The 27245-nt window shown below is 41.7% G+C and overlaps 2 protein-coding genes across 4 annotated transcripts in view; one reads left to right on the plus strand and one right to left on the minus strand.

Annotated features, from left to right (window-relative positions):
- The first annotated feature begins 1033 nt into the window (after positions 1-1033).
- On the plus strand, positions 1034-1978 carry tmem121ab (transmembrane protein 121Ab). Its single transcript, XM_028397578.1, has one exon. It carries the CDS (start codon positions 1034-1036, stop codon positions 1976-1978), a length of 945 nt encoding a protein of 314 aa, XP_028253379.1.
- Positions 1979-11991: 10013 nt separating this feature from the next.
- Positions 11992-27245, minus strand: part of slc24a4b (solute carrier family 24 member 4b) — a 30745-nt gene continuing 15491 nt past the window's right edge. Inside the window, exons 3-17 of one of the 3 annotated variants that reach the window (XM_028397546.1) lie at positions 27114-27190; positions 24350-24424; positions 24178-24262; positions 23964-24067; positions 23589-23663; positions 23475-23500; positions 23292-23345; positions 21368-21459; positions 18449-18618; positions 18123-18255; positions 16858-17024; positions 16492-16606; positions 15981-16093; positions 15808-15873; positions 11992-15030 (exon numbers count right to left, since the gene is read on the minus strand). In XM_028397546.1, coding sequence (XP_028253347.1) covers positions 14881-15030; positions 15808-15873; positions 15981-16093; positions 16492-16606; positions 16858-17024; positions 18123-18255; positions 18449-18618; positions 21368-21459; positions 23292-23345; positions 23475-23500; positions 23589-23663; positions 23964-24067; positions 24178-24262; positions 24350-24424; positions 27114-27190 — 1502 coding nt within the window. In that variant the 3' untranslated portion in view covers positions 11992-14880. Of the gene's footprint in view, positions 15031-15807; positions 15874-15980; positions 16094-16491; positions 16607-16857; positions 17025-18122; positions 18265-18448; positions 18619-21367; positions 21460-23291; positions 23346-23474; positions 23501-23588; positions 23664-23963; positions 24068-24177; positions 24263-24349; positions 24425-27113; positions 27191-27245 lie in introns of all 3 variants that reach the window. The other 2 variants (XM_028397545.1, XM_028397544.1) reach the window with 2 other exon arrangements.

A 27245-nucleotide genomic window follows, 5' to 3' on the forward strand; every position in this document is an offset into this window, starting at 1 on the left:
TGTGCAATATGTTCTGTCCCATCAATAGTGGAACAGGCTATATTTGAGCCAAGCTGACACATTACTTGGCTCCTCATATGTGGAGGGCCGCTGGCAATGAAACTGTGTTATATGGCCCAGTAGTGCTGACGGGTTTCTTTCTCCTTCTTCTCTGCCCTCCCCCCTCTCCTCCTCTTTATTTCTTCCTCCTCTAGGCTTGTGGAGAGGCTGACACGTGGCAAGACGAGGGGAAAAGGATGGATCTTCAGCCCGGTGTAAAAGCCTCCCCCCGGGGAAGCCGGCGTGAGACGCAAGGCCTCACGGGCCGTTGACCTGCCGTCTCTGTGATTTATGGCGGCTGGGGGCCTCTGGCCACTGCTGACTCCTCTCCTCTCTCTCCTCCAATTCCCTTCATGCACTCTGCAGGACTGCAAGGAGCCACACACACTGCACCACCGTCTACAGGAGTATCCAAAAAGGGATTCCTCACTCATGCGGAGTTGCAGCACACGTGCACATACATCCCACACTGTCGCATACAAAAATAAACACCTGCATAAACATTCCCATACTGCAGCACTGGGTCCCACCATCCCCTCACATGTCCATTAAAACCAAGCCAGCTTTCAGAGCATTCTCCATCTGACTGTGTGTGGATTACGATCAGTCATGGTGTGTCTGCTGTAGAACCCTTGGTGTAGCTGCTGCTCAGGGGCAGAGCTGGATCAATGGAAGTGCGCTGAGTAACGGTGATGTTCCTCTTTTCACATGGTCTGTGAGTAATCAGCAGCCACAATCCATCCACTGACCCCACACAAAGCTCTGCTCCTACACTGCAATAACAGCCCTCCTCTGTGGAATATTAGTGCAGTGACTTATAGTATTATTTTAATTTTACACACTCTGTAGCTGGACAGTTACTCCAGTGCACATAAAACCTGTCACAGCACCTTAAATATACTAAAGTGTACACAGCACACTTTACCTTCTGGACTACTTTATTTTTACTTTGACAAGTGTGGTCTGAGAGTGAAAGCCAACAGGTGCCCTCGCCATGGTGTTGCCGCCCCCAGATAAACGCCACGTGTGCCTGACCACCATCGTCATCATGACAAGCATGGCCTTCATGGACGCCTACCTGGTGGAGCAGAACCAGGGTCCCAGGAAGATTGGGGTGTGTATCATAGTGCTGGTAGGGGATGTATGCTTCCTCATAGTGCTGCGGTACGTGGCTGTGTGGGTTGGAGCTGAGGTGCGCACAGCCCGACGAGGATACGCCATGATCCTGTGGTTTCTGTACATCTTTGTACTGGAGATAAAACTCTACTTTGTCTTCCAGAATTGCAAGGCTGACAGGAAGAGTCTGGAGACAGTGGCACGGAAGGCTTTGACGTTACTTTTATCTGTGTGTGTGCCAGGTTTATACTTAGTTCTAGTGGCTCTGGATAGTATGGAATATGTGAGAACTTTCAGGAAGAAGGAGGACATGAGGAGTCGTCTGTTCTGGGTGGCTCTGGACCTGCTGGACCTGCTGGATATCCAAGCCAACCTGTGGGAGCCCCAGCGGACAGGCCTGCCCATCTGGGCTGAGGGCCTGATGTTCTTCTACTGCTACATCCTGCTGCTTATCCTGCCATGTGTGTCGCTCAGTGAAATCAGCATGCAGGGGGAGCACATGTCACCCCAGAAGATGATGCTGTACCCAGTCTTGAGCCTGGTCACCATAAACGTGGTCACCATCCTCATACGTGGTGTAAACATGGTGTTGTTTCAGGACAGTCGCGTTTCCACCATCTTTGTAGGCAAAAACGTGGTGGCCATCGCCACAAAGGCGTCCACCTTCCTGGAATACCGCAGACAGGTAAAGGAGTTTCCCCACCCGCAGAACGCAATGGCGCTAGAGCTGCAGCAGAACTCTGTCAGCCATACACAGCCCTTGCCCAACGCCACCAGTTTGCCACATGAACCCTCGCCAGCGCAGGATGTGATCGACACATGACCGCCAGCACTGGGCTCCATTAGATACTGACGGAAAGCTCCAGGAGGCAAGGAAAGAGAATGGAGAGATCAGCTGCATGACAGGATGATATTCTGCTCTTGTCAAGCCCACATGAACTGATAATTTTTTTTTTTTGATAAGATTTTTAGCATCACCTGCCTGTCAGAACATACTGTACACCCACACTGGACTCTGAGCGCAGCGTGCAGACTTTAAAACAAAAGGTTTTTATTGTGCTATTGTGTTTTTAATTGTTTCAAATGTTTTAAAAGGTGAAAAATTTATTAAGAGACAATCTCCAGCCTGGTGACATTATGTTGTGTAAAATGGACAGCTGGTTCCCCCTCAGTGAGTATCTTGTATTTTTTAAAGGTCACTTATTTGACAGTGCATCTGTGGCATTTCCTTTGAATCCCAGCCCCAAAGGACATACCACTCAGCGTGCAGCACTGATGGAGAGGCGGCGCAGGGGCTGACAAGGGTCAGTCACGAGGGGCTATCTGTGCTGTGGTAAAGCAAGGCTGGTGGCTTCTGTGTTTGGTTCTGCTGAGAAAAGAGCTGCTGCCTCAGTCAGTGGCAAGCTTTACAACCATAGTTCTGATCAAAATCACGCACAGCACTGCACCATTCGCTGCAGGCACCCAGACGTGTGTAGCCACAAACTCACATCCACAGAGTATGTATGTGTGTGTATGAATGTGTGTGTTTGCCACAGGAGGTTTAGGTTATTTCAAGTTGTTTGGAACAGACATGTCTGGTTGATGAGACTGCAAACAGAACGTCTGGTGATGTCAGCAACAAAACAAGATGAAGGGGGAAAGGATTCTTTTTGTTCCTGTACTGTACATTCCTCTAAAACTAGCTCAAGCCTTGAAGTCAGAGAATGCAGAGTCCCAAGAACGCCTCACAAAAGAATTAACAAAATAAAATACGCAGTAACATGGAAAAATATGTTTCAGATGTTATTCAGTTTATTATTATTATTATTATTAATATTATGTACATTATTTACATGTTGGAGGCCAATGATGTTTTAATAAAAGTATAAATGAACAAATTATAATGAAAACATTTCTTTTTCCATACAGCTGAGCATTCATACACCTACTGTACCCACAACAACATCTCTGTTATGAATCCACACAGGACATAAATATTTACTGTGTGGGCTTTTTCTTCAAATCCATGAGCATTAATTTCGCCATCCCTAAGGCTACCACGATTTGGGGAAAGCAAGCAATGAATTTATCTTTAAAATGTGATAAAAATGCATGAACCTTTTCTCGGTTTCTTTCTTTTCCCTCACAGTTCTCATTATCACCTTCACATTTGCTTTTTTTATCTGTTAGCATTAATCTTCTGTGTACATTTTCAGTATTTGTCATCAAGCAGAACTTTTTCACAAAAACGACTGCCTTTGTGTTTTTTCATCGTTTTGTTTTGTTTGTTCCGACCCGAGCATTGTTGGGGGAGGTGGTGAGGTCAGTACTGCACTGCCATCAGGTTAACTGAGGTTAACCGCTGATCTCAGATCAAAGAGGTGCACTTTCAGAGTATGAATGGCTGTATTCAATTTACTGTCAGCTGCACAGTCACAAAGGGGCTGAATGATTACAGACAGGGTGACATTTTCCTTTTCCTTTGTATGCGCACATTTTTAAATACTGATTACCTACTTGGTTCTTTAAATTATGCTGATATTTGACCATTTGAAGCTTAATCACTGACTTTACTGCAGGGTCAAATTAAATTATCACTGCTAGCGTTTAAGCCAATTCCAATTAAAGTCTGTTTCTAACGCAAGCGGAAAGACGTACACTGGATTGTCTGCTGCACTGCTAACATCCTTGGCAAAGCAAACATGAGTTTAAAAAAACTAAAAAAAAAACACACCTTACGTGATATGTATTATATAACCCCACATACTGATAATGTGATGTGTTCTCAGGTAGCCCTTGGTCGGCACGTATAAATGCTGTACTGCTTCCTTACTAACAAGAATGCAAAATACACACAGACACATATTTCCCATACACCCACTATGTTGTTGCCTTAACCTCATCAAAGAGCCAATCATTTCAGTGAGAGGGGCCTTATAGCCTGTGTCCTCACTTAGAATCTCCTCTGTAGAAACATATTGATTGTTCTGGCTGATGTATTAAATATTTCTGAGGCATGGAGCAAATCCAGTTATTCTGGTTGTCTGTTTTCAGTTCAGCCTGATCCGTATAGGAAACATTCATCATTAATGTTAAGATCTTCTGACATACTGAGGTACTGCATTGGCGTCATAGTAATTATAAAGAACTGCAGCACTATTCAAAGTTATTTATATATTATTCAGGATAATTTCAGTCCATTACAAATTTACTGTTTGAGAAGTGATTCCTATCTACTACTAATGACATTAAACTCATCAAGCTAATTGCTGAGATCCAGAAACATCATTATGAACAAAACAGAGCCAAAAAACACATGCAGACAGACAACAAGCAGGATTCCAACAAACCTATGGCCAGCTACTTGAAAGAGGAAACAAAACCACTCACACCATGAGCGCATCAGTGCAGTTTTAACTTGATTTACCTTAAATATGCTCACCTCCATTAGTGAAGTCCGGGGGGATTTGATGCTGACAGAGGGCTGAAGTTATGACAACGTCGATGTCACTGTAGAGCAGAATAGAGAAAAAGACACAGTTTAACAACCTCTTTTAGAGCTGCTCTGTGGGACTGTGTGCTACCTCATGTTTTGCTGGGAAACCAGTGTTACCCAAACTGTCCCTCAGTTCTCCTCTGAAATAACAGATCACTGCCACATCATTACATAACACACCGCCGGGCACCACAGGGTGCAATTAGTCTCAGTTAATCTGTTTTTTTCCCCACTGTGTCTAAACACACTGCTTGCACATAAATGCACACATCATGTTGCACTGTCTACTGCCAATCACCTGTCACCCGCAGGAAGGCATATATAACTTTCACCCCAATAAATAATCCTTCAAAATCTTGTCACCTTACACACTGTACTGTCACATCCAGGTGCCTATATTTAGATGCAACCTTGTTAGCAGGGGCAGCAGTTTAATCTGGATTTGACACTGCTCAACATAAAGAACATAAAAAACTAATTACACACCTCATGCACCGGAAAATGATTTGTTATGTAAATAGGCTATATCTCTAAACTCTGTTAAAATGACACTAGTATTCCAATAGACTCCAAGATGGAACAATATGAGGTGACAAAACATCTGAGGAGTCTTGGCATATGATGGCATGTCTGGCTCTCACATTAGTGAATATTTCTTCTGGAATCTTAACAGTAAACTCAGCAAAATGTTCTTTTTCTTCTTTTACAGAGGGGAATTGAAAACCGAAATCTATTTTTCTAGCTAATATATGTGTGGCTGAGCCCAAAAAACTATGCCATGTCTGGATCACAGCTCATTGTTAGGCTTACAGCATAACTCCACTATTGCTTGAATACATTTTGTCGGCACAAGTGGGGAAAAAAGTAAATGGCAAACTTGGGAACAGAATAAATTACCTGTGGCTGCTTCAACAACAGATCACCTTTTGGAGACCCTCTGAGCGAGGGACTCATCCATAAATCACCAGGGCTGCACATCAGGAATGTAATTGTGCTCTCTCCATATGTAATAAGTCGGTAAAAGCACCCTTTTCTCTCTCTGCATGTAATTTACTGTGCATCCATGACTTCCTGAAGCACTTGGACTTGGCTAATTCAAATCGGAACCAATTATATCTTGATGGTATTTCCAGTATTAGTCTCTCGACCATCTTTTGTTTTTGCTGACTTGTAGTTTCTTCACTGGTCACTCTGTCTGTTTCACACTTGTTAGTAAATGTCTGCTTTTTTTTTCACACCATATAATCACTTTGGTGGATACTCAACCCTTCAACTGCATCCCAGCACTGTGCACAGTAATCTATATGGAAATCTCTCACTGACTCCATCATACAAGCAAAAACAAGTGACCTTCAGTCCAGCTACAGAATGATGCTAAAACTTATAATATATTCTAGTTAATAGCATTTTTCCATCAACTTCTCCCAACAACAATTTTCACATTATCTATATACACACATTTTTCTACTCTTAAATAAGTAACTTAAATCACATGCAGAGCAGTCATGAGAATACATAACAAGTATACTGCACGTCTTCCTCCTGTGCAGAGGTCTAATTAGCAAAAAAGGGACACTCCTGTGCAGCTGTGCAGGGCCTTCACTGTCAAAGAAAAGCTAATTTCCCTTAAAGCCATGTGTTGTTTTTACATTTATGTAATGACCAAGCAAACCAAATACACCATGTTAGATAAATTATCTGCCAGCTGAACACTGTGTACAAGTGTACAAAACACCTGGCTACTGGGAATAAGGTCATTATGCCTTGAAATACCAGGTTAGGTAGCAAAAACTTTAAGCTTCTCAACATGTAGCTTTTACTTACAGTGTTTGTCTCCTGACCTGTCCTCTGAGACTTAAGACGCTACTACTTGAAATAAATAATAATATTTGCAAAAGAAATGAAGATCTTAATATTATGTTAGTGTGTTAACAGCGGCGAGCGTCGTTGTAGGTCGAAAACAGGAAGAAGCCAAACAGTCTAAACTGAGAGGGGGTTTCTGTGTGTTGGTTCGACCGAAATACTATCACAATACACGCGTTTGCAACAGCCTTTGTAGTTTCTGAATTTTGTTACTTATAATAATTAAACCCATTTCCGTGAATATACGTTTAGTAATGAATAAAGTTGTTTTAATTTAATAAAGCAGTGATAGCATGCCCCCCTCTCGTATTTATTGTGTCCAATTCGGACAAAAGCTCACACGTGTTGTATGCATAAAGTTAATCAGAATCAAATTTATGGAAATGAGGAGCAGGGCGCAATGCTCCCAGAATGCATTGCATGGCGTGTCACATAGCCTAAATTATGGTTGTGGGGCTTGCATCAACCGATCCTGTGGACCACATACCTTAAGACTCAGATATTTCCTTCAGGAGTTAATGGAAATTGGAGCAAAGTGAAAATGAGTTTGAATATTGGACTACTTGACATTTGTCAAGTGGCCGGAAACACAACCTCAAATGAATGCTAATGTTGGCTTAGAAGCCTGCATGGTTAATATTACAGGCAGACGTGCTTTCATGTTGCAGGAAGTGAGGTTGCAATACATAGCTGTAGACATACAGACTAAAAAAAACCCACTGCACACACGAAGAATACACTATACCTATGATACCTGTGATTTATTGTTTAATCTTTTAAGCGTCATTTGTCAGCGAAGGAGGAAGTATCCCATTTGATGCACTGAATTATAGCTGTAGTTTATTCTGAAAGTCAGTTTTACTGTAAAATGACTTTTGATTCTACACAAGAATCTATAACCCCCAGCTCCAAATGCAAACCTTGGCCTCTGTCCAACACTAATGTGTTCTTGTAATGTTGGAATAGCCTCACAAAAGTCCACATCACTCAGTGATGTACGGCACGCCACGTGTGCACACCAGCCTCTACCCTTGATTAACAGGCCTCACGGCATGACTCACCATGAGGTGATATTTCAGGATGAACTGATCAGAACTGTAAGTCTTCATCGCACAGGGCCGACTGCTTAATATTCAGATAAGACAGCATTGTGTTACCTTCATGAACTACACAGCGTGTGCAGAATGGATTAATCACCGAGCCACAATGCACAGGGGAACAGACTGTGGGAGCTGTCATAAACAGATAAGCATAAATGAAAGCTGAGCATGCATCATGGTACAACATCCTGCTGTTAGTTGTGAAAATAGCTGACTCTTCTCACAGGTTTACGGCTTGATTTCGCTCTATAAACCTGACTAAAAAAAGGGATAGACCCAAAAGAGGCCGCAGCTCTGATAATGTCACTGCCCTCATCATTATTCAGTTTATTTTAATTTTATCTACTTATAAATTTTGCAGCCCGTTTAAATACCAAGGAAAGGTCACATGGTGGTAATAGAGTACCACAGAAATGTATGACTTAAGGCTGTTAGCTTTGAGTGGACCCAAAGAATAGATTTTTAGGGCGATTGATAAGTATGTGGCCTGCCGTAGAAGAAGTTTGTTATGTGCAGTTGGAGGGTGCCATACAGGAATGTGGTTTTAAATTCTGTCCACACAAAGACCTCTTCCTCGAGATGAAGAAAGAGGTCAATGGTCATTAGTTTGATGTCATCACTGCTTTCGGGAGGTCCAAGATACAGCTTTCTGCTGGACCGTCATCTTCAGGCGTCAGATTGCTGTAATTCCTTGCTGTAAGTGTCTCAACAAAGCTTTCAGTAGCCAGAAACAATCAGTCTAAAAACACAGCAGCTGCGATATTAACCAGAACCAGTCGTCAGTCCCACGTCACTCCTGTCCTCGCATCCCTGCACTGGCTTTCCATAAAACTCAGAACACAATCCTGTTGATCACATATAAATCGCTGCATAATCTGGTCTGTGTCATAATTTCTGAGCTGTACTTTGCTGTGTTGGCTCCCAGACAATTAGATCTGTTTTCTCCACCATTCATTCATTCATTCATTCATTCATTCATTGCAGCAATAGTGTTCTAATACTGACATCCTTTCTTTGGCTGTGTTTTTGTCACTCATCCCTCACAGTGTTGCTGAGCAGGGAGACAGGTTTTTTTTTTTTTTTTTTTTTTAAAAAGGGGGTTCCTGAGTGACAAGAAAGCAGTGAAACAGAACAAGATGACAGGATCAGTGTTAACATATTACCTTTAAAATCTTGTGCACACATGACCTCTCACATTGACAGACTGAGGCTGGTGGAGTGGAAGGCTCCTGCAACATGATGCCAAAAAAGCGAGATGTTCTGGAAATCCAAATTACTTTCTGTCGACAGCTTTTATCAAGTCAGATTTCTGTGAAAGCACCATCTGTGGATCATCTTAACCAATGCATGTTTCCTTCTGTTAAATTATGTCTTTTCTCCCCCTTCATTGCTTTGTTATACTGAGACAGAGATGTGAAATTTATCCACTACACAACAGTTAACTGATCAAATGCTTGCTTTATCATTTGTAGCAGTTAAGGACACACAACACCTTGTGTTCAGCAGAAACACATTCCCTTATGAGGGACTGCAGCGAGCAGCTACTGCTCTTCATCCATCACTGCAGCACAGCAATTTACCCAAACAGCAAAGTGGTGTCAAAAACACTGACAAGGAACAAACAAGCAAAGAAAATGACACCAAACTGTAACTGTGGATGAGGCAGGGGACAGATAAACCACTTTTCAAAGCAGGGTTACGGTGGCCGGAAATGGAGGGTCTTGTGTCTAAATGTGGCACAGCGATTGGGTGGAGGGGAAGCTAAGCTGGCGTTCATGGGAGACAAGCAGTAGCTGCCCAAACGGGCTTGTTAAGGGGGCAGAGAGGGAGCTCATCAGTGCACAAGATCACGGCTGACAGAGAAGCTTGTTAACTGCAGCACAGTAGCCAAGAGGCTGGCTCATTAGGGAGAAGCACTAGTAGCCTGTGCGGGCCGTGCTGGTCTCACCAGATGGCGGCCTGATAGGGACATCCATCATTAACAAATTATTCTCAGTATGTTTTTGAAATCGTATAGAAAGCGTTGATTGTAGTCACGGTTTGACTTTGTCACACTTTGATATTTCAAACTTTGGGAAAAAGGAGCTCCATTTTCACTTTCAGTCTGAGCTGCTTAGCTCCCATGGTGACACTGAGGCATGACTCCTGCTGCAACACTGCCCCCTGCTGGCCACCGATGGAGACAAGAAGCAATCACATCATGAGTTTTTTTCATCTTGCAGCCCTCAAAGGACTCTTCACGTTATCAGCCGTCAGTATAAATAACAAATTGTTTGCAATCACACTGTCTTCATAAATGCAGCACACTTCAGCTTGATTATAACACAAAACAAGTCTCCAGTAAGGACCAATAAATCATTACTCAAGGAGAAATTCACGCTGCTTCGAAATCATGAGTGGGACTCCTTCAGTTAGGCATTCTTTGCAGGGATGCTTCAGACAAAAAGCAGAAGATTTATTTGCAATCTAATCTCACACATATTCCCCAAAAAAATGAAAAGTATTGTTGCATGGTATTACTTTGAGTGTGTGTTTATCCGCTGCTGATTGGAAGATGCTTAAACTTAATTAAAAATCAGTGATTTCTCTGCAGATGAAAAGCTAGACCAGCATAATGAAGAAAGAATGAAAATGAGGACGCAATCAAGTCACAGTGATATGACCAGAATACATTAAGGAGCGGATAATCCACTTTTCACCGAAAAGAGCTTTAATCACTGCTGGTGCAACATAGTAGCCATAAGGAGTACATCAAATTCATTAACTATACCTGGAGGGTTATTTCACCAAGAAAGATTTATTACATATCTTCAAGTGCTTATATCAGAACTCTGAAAGCTGCACTAACTCATCTGCCTTTTGGTTTCAGGGAAAACAACTTCACTGACTCAGCAAGTCTCAAGTTGTCCTCCAGTGTTGTCACTTCCAGTTAATGAAGTCTTATTTAATTAAGAAATTAGAATGAATTGCAGGAAATAGCAGGTGCAGTGCAGCTTTTGAATTATCATCACTTCTTCTGTAAACTTATAAGGAAGTTCACAGCACTAATGCAAATAAAGAGTCAGTTCTATTCAATGATGGAAAAAGTCCTGCACAAATAAAACTATAGAAAGACTTTCCTTGTGTTGTTAGTCCAGGGGATGAGGGGTGGAAGCAACAATAATGTTACCCGGGCAAAGAGGAAGAGACAGGAGACGGAAACTGTGACTGTGCATTAGATTTATTTAATAAAATGAACCACAAAATGACAAAGCAAACACAAAATCTAAACTAAAAGGATCAGTACTGATCATCTTGAGCTCGTCCCTCTGGATGGAGCAAAGACGCATTGCGTGTGCGCCCACAAGTTAGCCTACTGGCCCCTGCCATGTGCACACCGCCAGTTGATATAGGCGTGCTGATGAGAACCAAGTGGAATCAGCTGTGGAAAAATCCACTTGGTTCACCGGAGGTGCATGTGGGACCCTGGAGAGAGAGCAATGAGACACACACACAACACAACTAATAAAGGCATGTAACAAATGTCACATGTACAAAACTGTATGTGTGTACTGTGTCCACCACATAAGCAGACTTTGCTATTGTGAGCTGAGCTGAATATACACCTTATTTCCTATATCTGTACTTGTGCAACCCTTTGTATATCCTATTATGTCACTGACTGGTAAAACGTTAACTTTTGTTAAAAAAAAAAAACAAAAAACAAGCATCTCCTTTTTATCTTGCTTTGTGTATGTATATTTGTAATTTGGCATTAGAAGATTAATAATGATTGATCAGCCTGTTGCTGATGTAACATATTGAAATCTCATTTAACTCTTCTATCCAGTGGTTCCCTATCAAGATCAATCTGAAGAGTTACAGGGAAGAGTTACAACTGAGGTTAGAAACAGCTCTCAAATTATCATTTTGGAATATATCAATTTATCATAATCCATAGTTTTGTTGCCTTTTTGTCCTTAGTTTTCACCTTTTGAGATATGTTTTCCTTGTGCATCCTGTTTTATTTTGACATTCTGGTTCCCTTGTGTATCTGTGTGCGTTTTACTTCCTCCTGTGGTGCGATTGCCTGCTCTGCCTTAATGTGTTTCACCTGTGTCTTGTATTTAAGTCATGTGCCCTTCGTCTTTGTCAGTCTGTACTACGAGGTTCTCGTGTCCTCACCCTGCGTCTACACAATTTTCCCATTTCCTTCCTTCCTAGACAAGTAATCTAAACTACATTGTTTTTTCATGCAGCTGGAAAGACAACAAGCACAAGTACCCGATACATGTACAAATGGCTTCATTTAATATATGTTCACAAACAATCCAAGAGACAAATGTACAGGAATTATTTTGCCATTTTATTTTTTTTCTTCACATTATTGCTTTACAGTAAAATGCATTGGTTGGATATGTCCAGTATAGCAAGACAATACATTCATATAAGTTATACAGATGTCCTCAGTAATGTTTTATAGTAACTAACTTTACATTAAATATATTTTTTAATCATTTATTATTCTTGACAAACAACTCCCACGTCACATTGAGCTCACAGTGCATCAGGTCGCATTCAATCAAAGAAATACACACCAGTCCTCTTCGTGTTAAATTGCCATTTCTAATGTGTGTTCTAAAGTGTGTGTGTGCGCTTGTTTTGTACACAGGATTTCCCATACAATCTGGATATATGCAGAGCTACAACAAATATGGCATCTGAAGTATTTTTCCCTCTCTTCCAAAAGAAAAGAAAAAGTGTTAATAAAGATGCGAGTCAGACAACCGGTGAGAACGTACGCTGCATGTCAAGAGGAGGAGGAGGAGCTGCGTAAACCTGACAAAGTGGGACATGACCACACAGAGCAACACAAAGGGAGCACTGCACATTCGGAGTTAACTTAAGTACAGTACTGATATGCCTTCTTCACAGAAAGCATCCAGAAATGAGCCCATGTATGTACAGAAGTCCCACTGAAAATACTGGAGGGTGGAGAAGGGGAGTAGGCCCTGTGTGGTCACCTCCACCCATTTAAACACATTTAATCCCTGATCCAGTGGCAGCCTAAGGGGGTCCGACTGTTTTAAAATTCCTTAAGGTCTGCCATCGTGGCGTCAGGTAAGCTGAGGACATCCGTCCATCCATCCATCTATACTTCCATCCTGCGCCCCTCTGCTCCTTCAGCCAGGGTTGGTGGAGATTTAATGCCCTTGTGCAAGAGTGGAGACATAAAAGGGAGTGTGTGCAGGAGGAGAAACCAAACTTCCCAACAAAACCACCACCCGGCACCTAGTTCCTCAGCCGTCACAAACACACACCTGTGAGCTCACACATCAAGTACTACTACACACACTGACGTCACATCTCCACGGAATCCCCCGTCTTCAAAATGGCAACCTTACAGGGGGCCCTCTGTCACATAAATTCTTTACATTGAGATTGCATATACAAGAGCCTGCTGCCAGCAGAGCGGCAGAGGAATATGTTCAACACCTAAACACTCCCCACACACTTTTTTCAGTTTTTAGTCTCTGCACCTCACTTGTGGACTCCTCACAGGCATTTTTGCATGATGTCAAAACATCTGGATTGCAGTGTGGCTCTTAGCTGCCGATTTCTGTAAAGTGGACGGGGTGTGTGTGGGGGCGGTATCCATGGAGACGCCCAGAAGCCCTCAGCCTTTAGCTGTACTGTGAATGAGCTGCAAATTGCTTTATTTTTTTTTCCTTTTTGTTCTGTGTCCCAGCATGCACTGCAGACAGAGGCGGGGTGTGCTCATGTTGTTTAACGAGGTTCCAGTCCGTTTCAGAGTCCAGAGCCCGGTGTGAGAAACGTAGCGTGGGGCACGCACGCATACACACACGCACGCACGCACACACAAAATGCCCTCTTGCACGCACACACAGACACATATACACTGAAAATACACACACACAGAAGGAAGCACTAGTTGATTCAGAATGAGAGGACGGCTGTTAAAGTGCAATATCTACATGTAACTCAAAAATCACCAGACCTTCACCATCTCCACAAACTGGAGTTGTCCATCCAGTTTCCCTGATAACCGCTGGCCCTGGGCAGAGGGGCTGCAGTATCCCCTGCTGGCTAGAGGGTGTCATAGCAGACAGTCATGAGAACTGCCCGGTTCTTTGCATTTTTCCCCCCCTCAACTACCTTCATTCTGCTGCCTCAAAATGAGAACCTGATGATGAGAGATTAGATGCATCCCACAGATGTAGAGACAGTTTCTTGTGCAGAGAGAAAAGTGGAATGACCCATCTCTGAATGAAAAGAACACTGGAGCGGAGTCGCCGCTGCCAGCCAGATACCCCCTCCGAGTGGTCGAATCTCCTTACAGCACAAAGCAAGAAAAGCGTTTCCATGTGCAATTTGTTTCAGTGAAAAACAGGCAATGTCCGATATTCGCAATAAGCTCTCCTCCGTATTTCATACTAGACAAAACCTTGTTTTGAAAAAATAAATACAAAAAAAGTGTTTACAAATTTACATTGTGCAGTGCTGCATATGCATAACACCCTCACAGTCAACTGATCTTGACTGTGACACATCGACACAAAGTGTCCTGACAAAAGGTCTTTTTTTGTTGAGTGGTAGGAGCTGCACAGGGGGGATGGAAGTGAAGCACTAACAGTATCTGCTCCCTGATGCCAGAGGCCATGCCAGGAGAGTCAGGTCCAAGCTGGAGGAGGGGAGCTGCCGACAACAAGGCCCTCCCTTCGGTGAGAGAGGGGTTACAGTGGCTGTTTCTTTGGGTGCTGGGGAGTAGATTGGTAAATCTGTCGGGATTGACTCTCTGCATGAGGGTTTTAATCAGATTCATATTTTTTTTTTTGTCAACAGACTCTGGTTTGGTGTGTGGAAAAGCTTTGGAAATGGTTTGTGTGGAAATCTACAATGTGAACAGTAAAAACACACCAACAATCAACAGGGGCACTTATGATTCTGGAGGTCCCCGACATCTAAAGGCATGCTAGATGGCTAAAAAGTTAACAGGCGTACAGAGGAACTAAAGACTTTACTGCATTAACAGGCAAATAATGGGCATTAAGGAACGGCACTGTGTGACAAGAGGACAAATTAGAGACAAAGAACGGCATCCACCCTTACAGCGCACTGCCTCGTTAAGGAAATTAGACTCATTTTTGGGATTACAAAGAAGTGCAAGGGTGGAGAAAAAAAAACAGTCTGCAGATAGGTCCAGTAATAATTAAAGAAAAAAAAGAAACTGGGGGTTGCTATGGGAGCATTGAGGTTTTGGTATTCGAGGCATGCTGCTGTGCTCTAGTCCTCTATGCACATGGGCAGGTTGACAAAAGTGAACACGTTGTACTCAATCATGATGGAGAAGCAGAGGAAGACGGCGTACAGGACGAGCACGTACACGCCCAGCTTCACATCCAGCCGCCACTTGTTCAGGTGGATGCCCAGCACCTGCACATACCAACAAAACTGTACTTCAGAAAATATCACTTTGAGTTCACAAATCATTTCTTTGTTATTAAAATGTCCCTTTACTTAAGGCTCAGTGGGATTCCCCTAGATTCAGAAACAGAGGGCAGTATTAGTAAATGCTTTCCTTGTATATAAAGGGCTGGGCTATCCCATGGAGGCAGCTATGTTTCTACAGTAGCCACAAAGAGTCAAACCAAACACTGTGATTCCTCTTGCACTTGAAAAGAGATTGTGGCAGTCTGGAACATCACCACTAGGATTTACCATATACTTCACACTCATCCTTTAATGCCTGGTTTACACTGTGCGATTTTTAGCTATCTTATAAAACCATTGCATGACACACTATGCGATGTGAATGTAATAAACTTGGGTACGACGTCAAGTTTGATGTGTGCAGATTTTACGATGACCATCTACTGAATCGCAGGCGATCACAGGTTACGACATACGTCAACATGCGAGGAGGAAGAGGACGTGGATGCGGAGTGACAGGTCGTAGCATCTGTCACACTGTGAGACAGTCATCCTAAATTTCTGACACCGCCAGAATTTTATCTCAGTTTGTCTTTGGTCGCAAGACGATGCACATGATGACATGAATGTGTCATGCAAATTCATTTTAAAAAAAGTTTGAGCTCTTGTAGTCTAAGAGGTTTGCCTTAACACGCTTTGATAAGCAGATGCAACAACTGTGTTTTGTTTTTTTTTAATTAAAACCATCAATGTAAACATCATTAACCATTGTATGCTTACCGTGACGGCCACAGAACCCAGCAGGAGCACCACCGAGTACACCAACCCCCGACTGTTGATCATCACCTAAAAACACGCAAGGAGTGAGATCAGCAACTCTGTCTGCAGCTCATCAGTCTTATTATTTAATGTTGATGAGGCCTAACTTGATTTTAGTTGCTTCGTACGCTCACCTCTGATCCATAGTTGACACACATGGTCTGCATTGCCCAGGGAACCCCCAGCCCCACTAGAATATCAAATACATTACTGCCGATAGTGTTTGACACTGCCATGTCTCCCAAACCTGCAATCAAACAAAACATTAAGAACTTCCAGCGGGAGTCTGAAGTTTTTCTTCTTGACTTTCAGATTTAAAAAAAACATCCAACTGTTCTGCTGCTCTTATTAAGCTGGGAAACAGCTCGGCACCCTTTCCTCTTGTTCCCGTGATTTGGAGCACTTCGTAATCACTTTGTTCCAGACAGCACACATCTTTGTACATATTCTGAGTGCAGAATATGTACATATGTAAAGAGTCATGGAAGAGGATGAATTTGCACCTCTGGCTGCCTGTGATGTTTTCCATCTGCAGGTTTTTAATGATTATGGCTAGTTCAACTTCACTGGGTGTCCACTGAATTACCTTTAATCACTCCACGTAATCCACCAAACTTAAAAAATCTTCCACAAGGACAGGTGTACCTTGCCGAGCCACGATGAGACTAGCTATGCAGTCTGGGACACTGGTGCCTGCCGCCAGGAAAGTGATGCCCATGATGACATCAGGGATTCCCAGGGTGTAGCCAATAATAGTCACCTGAAAATATACACAGTGTCAGACACCAAAGGGACAGAAGCAAACACTCTATGTCTCATAATAAACATGTTGAAGGATCTCAATAAATATGCAGAATGTCCACAAAGATCTCCTATTTCGGCATAATTAACAAAAATTATTGTGTTAGGATTGAAGCATCTTTGTGAGGTCATAGTGACCTTTTGACCCCCAGATTTTAATGTGCATCTATGAGGAAGCATTCATATTAATCAGAATCTTATTACACTCACCATCCAGACCATAAGGTAGGAGAAGACAGCAATCCAGACTGTAGACAGGATGAAGGAGACCATGAAGTACCTCTCCCAGCGAGGCTTGGCACAGTTTGGGACGGTAAAGAACAGCAACAGAAGCAGAGGCCATGAGATCAGCCACTTGAACTTGTTGCCAACACCCCCTGCAGCAGAGGAACGTGTTCAGGGGATCAGCAGTGACAGAAATATGCACTAAATCTGATTTTCTTGCATTACATATCAAATTAGGCTTTAATGGTTACCGTCAGCAAAGGTGACTGCTCGGTATATCCTGGTTTTATGTCCTTGTTGTCCTACAGTTCAGACCTTGTTTCTCATAAACATTTTATCCAGTTTCCTTTCATTGATTTTCTGGAGGATCTATTGTTTCAGCCACTGGATTGCTTAAGCAGACATTTTTATTGCAGGTGCAGGTGACATGCTGAAACACGCCCTCTACTTTAGCCTCAACTTTTGATTTATCTGAAGCATACATCTTTAAATACGAGTCTGCAGGTGTGTAATTGCATTACATTTTATTTTCTCAGCTGCAATGTTAACACAGTTCTGTCAAACTAGGACAAATGAATAATAATAATAAAACAACATGTTCAAAAATAATTTCAGAGGTCACGCCGTAGATAATTCTGGTGTCCAAACTGTGACTCCATTTGCATTTACTTCCTCTTAGGCTTTAGTCAAAAGGATAAACATGTCGCCCCATCTGTCATTTAACACTGAAAGCTTTTTCAAAAGCTTTTATGTCAGCAGCACTCCTCTTCCTGTATCTTGAGCATTCTGACTGCACCTCAAACACCAAAAACTCCACCATTCCATGTCAATTACAGCTTAAAGTAATGCAACAACACTTTCACCCTCTTAGATGAATTGGTGCTTTGTGGTAAATGTGATTAATCAGATTCAGAGTCTTTTCACATCAGCAACCACTAACTGATAAAAAGGGCGGCCTCGCTCGGTACCGCCAAAGAAGATGATCATTAGTTGGTGTTTAAGAAGTTACTGACTAAATGAGGACATCAATGACTGCTGAAGAGAAAAAAAAATCCTCCAGCTGTCCAACTAAAAACAAACTTCCTCCATCACTAATGACACTTCCACTTCTTAAAAAAAAAATCAGTACCTACGGTACAGAAAATGTGACAGATATTAAAATATGTCATGTGGAGATTAGATTTTTTTACCCTTTAAAGCATGAACACCAAATTAAACACATTCATTGAGTAAAAGCATGAATGACATACTTGGAATATGAAATGGCGAGATGGTGATGTTTTCCTCTGCCTCAGTGGGTTTGTCCTCTGGCACGTTTCCGTTCTCGATTTCAACCTTCCCGTCGATCACTTGTGTCTCCACGCCGTTGGCAGCTTGCACCAACTTCTGACGCTTTCAGAAAAGAGAAACTAAGTCAAAGAGCACTTGAGCAGACGTGCTGCTACCATCATGTGTTTACTGATTTTTCGCCATTAAAGAACAGAGTGAGAGAAGGAAACCCCAGGGATTATTACTATTATTACATATAGCATTAGCAGCTAAATCAAATGACTGAAGCTACAACGAACTGCTGTACCTCTGTAATGATCAGGCGACTCGCCATGCGCAGGCGGGTCTTTGGTCCAAAATGGCTGGTCACCATGACGCGGAGCCCAGCCTCTGGAAACCTGAACTTTGAAGGGCTGGCGTTTATGATCTCATCCACCATCACCACTGAGCCTCGGCTGTAAGCCTTGCTAGGCTTGACTGAATGGGAGGAGGGATCATTACAAAGATAAATACCAGATATTGAAAATACACATATTGAATAATATCGTCATCCATTAAAATGAATCAGGGATATAAATATAATGAATGCTTGAGAGCCATATTGTCACTGTGTCAGAGTTAAAGCTGCACCAGTCAACGTTTTTAATGTTACGCCATTAGACAATCTAAATCACAACGTGGGTGGGATAAGGATGGTTCAATGTCCTCACAAATCAAAACATGTCCCCTAAATAACCCGCTAATGTCCTGTCCAGACATATGGTCCCAACTCGAACAAGATGGTGGTGCCTTTAAGTTATTGGTTGTAGCAGAGACGAGAGAAGGATTCATTTGATCTATTGCAAACCAGCTGTAACTTCCGCATAACAAGGTGGCCTGTCTAGTTGAATCTGCCATGATACACTATCAATTTTGCTGTTCATCTTTACAAGTGGGGGGGAACAGGCATATGATGGAGTGCCACATATAGATCTCTGAAACAGTCTAGAACTCTGATGTGTTACCACATGAGCTCATAAAAACATCTCCATAGCACTGTGAGTGATCAAAAACTCCACAGGGTACATTTGGACCACTTTAACCATCATATAATTTTAATGGAGACATTAATTAACAGTCCCAAATGCTCCCTCCCCTATTGGACCCATTCTGTCTTCCTTGCTGGTAGAAGATGAATGGCTGTGAAGCAAAGAAGGAGTATAGTGTTAGAGGCTTTGCTCTCCTTGTCCCTTATGGTAAAAAAAATCCACACAGCAGCGAGGTTGGTTATTTGGATTTCTGGGCACTGGACTTCAAATAGGTTCCTTAAATTGCCTGGTGCAGCTTTGAAGTTTGTCTACCAGTTCTGAATATTTATAAGCTGACAAAGATGGATTTAAAAATCTGTGACATGGAAGATGTAACCTGTGGCTCTGAGCAAACTAAATTCTCAGTCTACTTCAGACAAATCTTAAAATGCTTTATTGGCACACTGTAAAAAAAAAAAAAAAACTCACAATTAGCTATAAGATGCAGTGCATGGGGAATGAAAAAAAGTTCCACAGTGCACTTATTCGTTGAACTCAGCCTTAATTTGACTTATTATGCATGCAAGAACGCACATAAATTAACAGTGTAAACAGAGCCGGCGTAAACATTTCCTCTTGTGAAATTCATTACCACTTCAGGAGTGAGTGGGTCTGCACCCCAGAGACCGGCAGAAGAAAAGTAGTATGCAAGCAGAAAGAATTGGCACACAGCAGCACAACACTGTTGATAATAAGCAAGAATAAGTTTAGTAAGGCTAAACAGACAGGCATGTTAACAGTCTATGCAGCCAAAAGTGGAAAGAGTTAAGTTTCTCAGAGAGGTTACTGATAAGAAGCTTTTGACAGGTCAAAAGGCAGGAAAAGGAAGAAGAGAAGGCTGTGGCTATGAGGAGATCTCCTTCAAACATGACATTAAAGACTGATCTCTGCACAACTTTTTAATAATCTTAAGACCCGAGACAACAAAGTCCCCTGACATTAAACTGCATTACTGAAAAGATTACGCTGCTCCCATTTTAAACAGCATTTCAGTTTGTGGTGCCTGTGTGCTGAGCTTATCGCACAGAAGAACGTCTTCTTAAAACGTAAAAAAAAAACACACAGAGAAACAAAAGTTTAAAATCTACCATATGAAAAATGTGAGAGAGAAAGCCATCTTTTCAGGTAAAGCACTTCACTGAGATCAGAGGACAGGTTTGACATTATGAGAAATACGTTTGCAGTCTTGCCAAGAGTGAGATGAGAGGACAGATACTGCTCATGTAAGTGCATGGACTGCCTATCAACTGAAGTACTTAAGCTCATGATTGTCCATGGTTACATTGTGCTTAACTGTTATTCATTTAAGTTTTTATCTGTTAAAATGTACCTTAAAACCTAACATTTTAAATACTCTTATAAAAATGGGCATGGATATGCTGCCTAATGATCATGTGTGCCAATTTGTCATACACAACTTTAAACCTGCATTACTTCCTTATTTCTTAGAGTACAGGGTTAGCTGAGGTTAATATATATATATATATATATATATATATATATATATATATATATATATATATATAGAACATAATCTAACCAACAGCCTGAGCAAGTGCCATTTAAAGGACATGGCAACAGCTGGCCATAGCTTTAATGCAGAATTTATGTTAAGGAAAAGATCTACCTAAAAAGCTTTGACAATGGACTCTAGTGATGGGTCACAGACAGTGGGTGTCACTGAACTGTCTGTTGCTCTGAGCTGACCTAACCTAGAACGACAGAACTTCTCTTCCACTTTAATTTTGCACCAGCATCTTCATTCTCACAGAGTTGAGCACCGTTTTGTTCACAAACAGCTTGAATTAATGGATGTTTATTTATGTGTCAATCACACACTGGGGACACTTGCAAAGTGAGTACTGCCCTCTCATCCAACCATGTACAAAGGATGCAAACAAGTGCTTTCCAAAGTACACTTTTTTTTTTAGCAGAATACAGAATAAGCTGCAGCAGGTGAAGTTAGTTGAGCAGGAAGGAGGAAAGGTGAAAGCCACAGACTTCCAGAGAATCAGACCTAAATAGTTTTTTTCTAACATCTTGTAATTTCCTGGCAAAAATTATTGATGGGTATCCACAGCCTGTCTGATTAACCTTACCTGCTGAGAGTAAAGGTGACGACGGGTCGTCATCCCACACATAGTCAAAACTAGTATTACCATCCTCCATCTCACTGCTGGCAGCAGCGTTACCATTGGCCACGTTTTTGTTCGACTTCCCCATGAAAAATTTCTGCATGCTGGAGTTGAATCTGGAATAAACAGATGAAACATAATCCCCAAATTAGAGATACTGAAATAGTTCAGCTTAGTCTAAAGAGAATTCAGTGTCAAGATTCAGTTGCAAATCAAGTTTGCAAGCTTTAGATGAAAAACTCGAATGTGTTTGAAATACAGTGCAATAATTAGCCAAAATTACCTGTTTACTCTTCTATAGCATTTACAGTAAGGTGGCCTACTTTATAAAGGACAGCATCAGCATAATGCTACACAAAACTGGCTGAGATCGGCTGTTCTGCATTGAAGCAGAAGAGGAGTCATACAATGTTCCCAGAAGGAAATCACAAGGCTTTCATCCGGCTCAGCAAGACCATTTGAGTACCATTACATAAAATCAGATCACAAACACTGATGCTGCCTTTGAACATAATGTGAGCAAAGGTAACACTGGCAGAATTACAAGAGCTACTCTATACCCCCTCGACTCCTTAAGAAACCAACATGAGAACAAAAAACATGCCTTTGATTAGAGGAAGACAGGATACGGTGCTATCATCTTAGTGCTGAATGGCACATTTCTGTTATACTATTGAACAGGCATTTTTGTCCTAATCAAAGCCCGGTAGGTGTTTTATCATGTATTGTTAATGTGGGGACAGCTTCATGTGTGAAAGTTAGACTTGTCTGATTTGCATTAGAGAACAAAGTTTGACTACATGTTGTGCACGCAAAGTCAAGGAACTGTCAGCACTAGTTTGTAGGCTGGCAGTGCAGCATCAGATAAATTACAGCCTAGTGCAGATACAATACTACTGCAATATAGTATATACTGAGAAACAGGATTTTAGCCTTGCAAACATTGCTAGGTTTGGAGCTAATGCTATTTAGACAGTAATTATCAAAAGTTAACAATTATGTTTATAAGTGACACCTTTCAGTGTTGGATGAAGGATTAAGAAAACACAGCGTTAGATATACACTTGTGTAGTCATCTGGCAGCATGCGTGTCATTTGCTGAGAAAAATATCACAGTCCAACCCTGGAAGGTCACCTCAGAGCATGGATGGTGCTATATATAAATCTCACTCTACTCCATTTTGACTGAAATGGCCCAAAATGGTCAGCGGATATTTTAGGAAAAGGGAGACATATGACAGCGTATCCTACAGTAAGCACTTCTTCCCTCCAAATGAGAAAGGAGAGGAATGATCCGGTTAAGCCTGTGCTCTTAGCCACTGCAGAGGGACAAAGATTAAACTCTTATGGCAGGGAGAGAGCAGGCTGCTGCTGAGTGTAACACAGATTACCAGCTGGACAGAAACAGCAGCACAGGACAACGTGGTTGGTTTTATTCAGTCTGGACTCTAAAGACACAAACATGGCCTAATGGATGCTAAGAGTTGAGGGTAAAATGAGACAGGAGATGTGACGTCCTCAGGGCAGGCTGATTGCAAAGAAACACTCACCCTGATCCTACATAAAAAGGCTTAAATGCAGTCTTAGATCATGAAACACATATAAAAAAAATCACTAAAAAGCCAGAAACGATTAAACCAGAAGACGCCAAAGATCCTTAAATGAGAAACTGTTAAGTTGCATCCCTGCTGTGTAGCGTTACATCATTAAAACTGCACTTTGCAGTAGCTTAATTCAGTACCAGAGCGTGTTTTCTCATCAAAACGCTCATGGGCTGAATTTTGCTGCCAACATCTGGGCAGAAGACATAAATGGGACACTCCCCTCCAGCTGGAAACCCACTGTTCTGTTGTGAGGGAGCAGTTGGTGATGCTCATTAGCTCACAGGTGTCGGTGTGCGAGAGCAAAAAGCAGAAGGTGTTATCATGCAAACATATTAGGAACTCACTTCATGATGAGGATGTATCCTGCGTACATGACCACCAGGATCAGACTCTCCCACCTGGTAACAGAAAGAGACCGCATGACAATCAGGTCAGCTCTACACAACAAAAGTGTTGTTTTGTTGCTAATCAAAACAACTTCTGGATCACAAGAGATCATTTAATACTCTTTTATTGCTGGAACTTACCAAACTATCTTCTCATCATAGATGAACTGCAACATTAAGGGAAAGGGTTCATTTAGAGCTTGATAATAAGATTCAAAGAATACCAACACAGTTTATCAACCAATGGCAACTTACTATAATCAAAGCCACGACAGACAGGATGTAGTACAAGGAGTCCCTGAAAACAGACCACCAGGTCAGCACCACCACCTAGGAATTCACAGGTCAAAGTTAAACATGATAGTTTAACAGATATTGTTAGACACTTCTATGGTGCTTGTGTAACACATGCCAAGAGATCAGAGGAGAAATCACAGATCTGTGATCTGTTTACGCCTCTAGAGTTCACATGTCATTTCCACTAAAAACCAGTGCTAAGAAAACTAAATGAAGCAGATGGCTTTACTTCCTCTCAGCAAAAAAAACTTGTGCCACACATGTGCTGCTCTATAAATAAACAGAATGCTGCAGGAGTAAGTCACTCTCTCCCTCTCACACACATATACACACCTGCCCAGCAAAGATCCCACAAACGCCAATTATGCACAGAATGTTGAAGACTGCTGAGCCAACGATGGTTCCCACCCCCACATCACCATGGGTGATGAAGACACCTGCATACAAGGAGGCAGCCAGTCAGAATCAGGGGTGACACCAAGCATCTGGAAATGCCTGGGTGTAGGCTTGTAAATTATTTTATGTGTGTGTCTGTGTGTGTAAGTACCAATGATGGATGCAAAAAGCTCTGGTGCAGAACTGCCAGCTGCCATGAAGGTGGCTCCTGCAACATCTTCGCTCAAGTCTAATTTCTACAGGAAGAAAGCAAAACTGTTTAGTTGACAATGACAAACCAACACCGTGCATTATCTGACAGGAGGAGAAGGAGCCTACAGTACCTCGCAGACCTTTTCCAGCGATGTCACAAAGTATTCATCACATGTTATAGCCAGGGCCAGAAACATGTAGAGGGTCTAGAGACAGAATGAGCAGAGATCCATTGAGAGAATGTGTGAGAGAGAGAGACACAAGCTGCAGAGAGATCACAAGTGTGTGAAAGGCTGGAGAGGTACACACATAATCAGCAGAAATTAGATGAGTTAATAGAGCCTTGGCAGAGTAAAATATTCTCCTCCAACAGGACAGGGGAAGGGGAGACTGAAAGCACCGCAGCACCCAATTAAACCTGCATTAAATCCAAATGTCAAATTCAGTGACAACTCGTTTTCCCTTACAACGTGAAAAATCCACGGGATCTGCACACCCCCATCGCTGCAAGGGGGGCAGCCTATTTCAGCATCTGAGGCCAGATTTCTAAATTATAGATCAGCTGTGACATCATCAGGGCTCAGCAGCTCTGGCAGGCATGCTCTGCTCTATGCTATCCACAGGGGGCAGTGCAGGACTGCAGCATGATAAGACCCCACTCACATATTTCAAACATGGAACATAGCTGGGTGCAATTAATGTGTGTGTTTCATTGTTTTGGACTGGAACTCAAATTTTAGAGCAGGTTTGAAAAAAAAAAACACTGAAAATAAGTGTTAAGACACTTTAAATACCTTTCATAATAATGTTTCTTTTTTCAGGAAAATAATTATAAAAAGGTAATTATGAAAGGTAATAAGTGAAATATGCCAAATATGAATAAAAAAAAAACATGATTAAAATGAGATATAGCACATAACAGCTGAAAGAGGTCTAGCTCTGTTTTTGCACATTATTCTTTGCACATTTTCCATTTGGCAGCCTTAACTAACGTGAGACTATATTCAGGGAATGCGCTGTAAGACTGTAAAACTAGAAATACTAGAAATGTAAATTTCATGACAATAAACATTAAAAAAAAAGTTTCTCACAAAGAAAAGGAACGTGACATTTCTTTAGGAAACACTTGACAGGTTTTGCTTTCAGTAAAAAACCTCTGGACTGTTAGGAGCTGCCATCCAAACTTTGGTGTGCTCAGGACAAGCTACTTGACCAGCATCTAAATGAATTCTGGATCAATTGAAACTTGAAGAAAGCATTGAACATATTGCCTTTGATTATACATCTTTTTGTTTAATGTTAAAAGTGTCAACACGTCTTTCTGCCTGTTGAACCATCTTCATGAGTGCCTGCTCTTGTTTATCCTACCTGTGAAAATAAACATTTACAAGTAACATGTAATTGAATTCTGAAAAACATGTTATTCTGCTGGTGTATGTCTCTTTTTTAATTATTTGCCTTTTCATTATATAGTTGTGTTTTATGCAAAGCATCGTAACGACCTTCTTTCTGAAATGTGCCTTAAAATTGATTGTTGAACCCATAAAAAGTCCCCAAGTCACAGCAAAGGTCATAGCTGGATGACAATGAAGTGCTGCCACATGACAAGTGCATTACAAGCCTATTCTAGTATTTTGTGACCTACATTTTAAAAGGATAGACTACAGTCCTGTTTCTAACAGGAAAAGAAAAAAGAAATGTTAATGCCAGTTAAATGCAGCATGAAAAGTTCATTCACATGCACATTAAACTGAACAATACTGAATACCTCTTTGAAACCCACGGGTGGCTTGTGTCTTTATGGCAAGTCAGCAGAGCTTAACATGACTGAGTGTGCACGATAATAGTTCCCAACACACAGAAGAGGCTCAAACCCATTAAAAAAAAATCTCTGGCCCATTCACTGAATCTGTGACTAAAGTTACTGTGCAACATGTCCTTTCAGGGACGGAACCACAACATGCAATGAATGAATTTGTCATACTGCAGGCTGATGTTTACAGTGACTGTATTTTAGTGAATGATACCATGCACTAAGCAGTTCTATTACTATGCAGTGTGTCCTGTATTAAAACAACAACCATCATTTAAAATGAAATAACTCAACTGCACATGGAAATAAATGGTTTGCTTTAGATTTCCTGGTATTCCTTTCACTTTGCATGTACCGTATTATACCGTCTGCATTGATCTGTGTTCTTACTCCTCTCAAGTTGTGAACATTGAAAAATGACAGTGTTTTGGAAAGGATACATCATTTGACTACTACTCTATAGCAAGCCATGCTGTCGGAAAAGCTGCAAGTTTATTTTGTTGTTCTCTTGTCTTCCTGAATGAACATGTGCATAATCAGGTGATGTTTTTTTCCCCCCCCAATCTGACACCACCTACTTTACCTTCAAGGCTTTAAGCAGGACAGAGAGTGTGACTAGAAAACTTATTAAGCCCTATATGATGCCATAAGGGGATAAGCCCTGTCGCTGGCTGGTACAAAACAACTTTTGTGCTCCTGCTACTAGCGACACTGGCTCTCCTGCCTCATTTTTCCAGTGTAATCTGTGGTGGTGTCAGGACAGGTAAGACCCTCTTCCAGTAATAGGTGTGAGAAGCCGCTGAAGCTCATTTGCATTTTAAGCTACTGATCAGCTCATTTATAACAGAGCAAAATACTAGAGCTACACACACACACACACACACGGTAAAATGAATAATTTGTGAGATATTTTGAGGTGAAATGTGAAGACGTGAGTATTAAATTATTAAAAACCTGTTTAAAAAATAATATGGGAACTTTATATAAAATACTTAAAAAATGTATTTTAAATCCACTGGGCTGTGCCGAGTGACGACTAGTGATGCAGGAGCAGCTTCTTAGAAATAAAACAGTCCTCTTACCGCAGCGATGTGCAGCAGAACAGCTCCACTCTTTCGTTCATTGTTGGTGAAAAGGTCATCTGGGAACTCGTGTATTGCTGAGGAGAAAGGAAATGTCACGGTCACCACACATCAGCAGCTTGACTGCGAGGT

Source organism: Parambassis ranga, chromosome 24 (assembly GCF_900634625.1).
Source record: "Parambassis ranga chromosome 24, fParRan2.1, whole genome shotgun sequence".
Taxonomy (NCBI): Eukaryota; Metazoa; Chordata; class Actinopteri; family Ambassidae; genus Parambassis; species Parambassis ranga.

Bases quoted from the DNA above. Each gene is read 5' to 3' on its own strand.
- tmem121ab (XM_028397578.1), top strand. From the start codon at position 1,034: ATGGTGTTGCCGCCCCCAGATAAACGCCACGTGTGCCTGACCACCATC.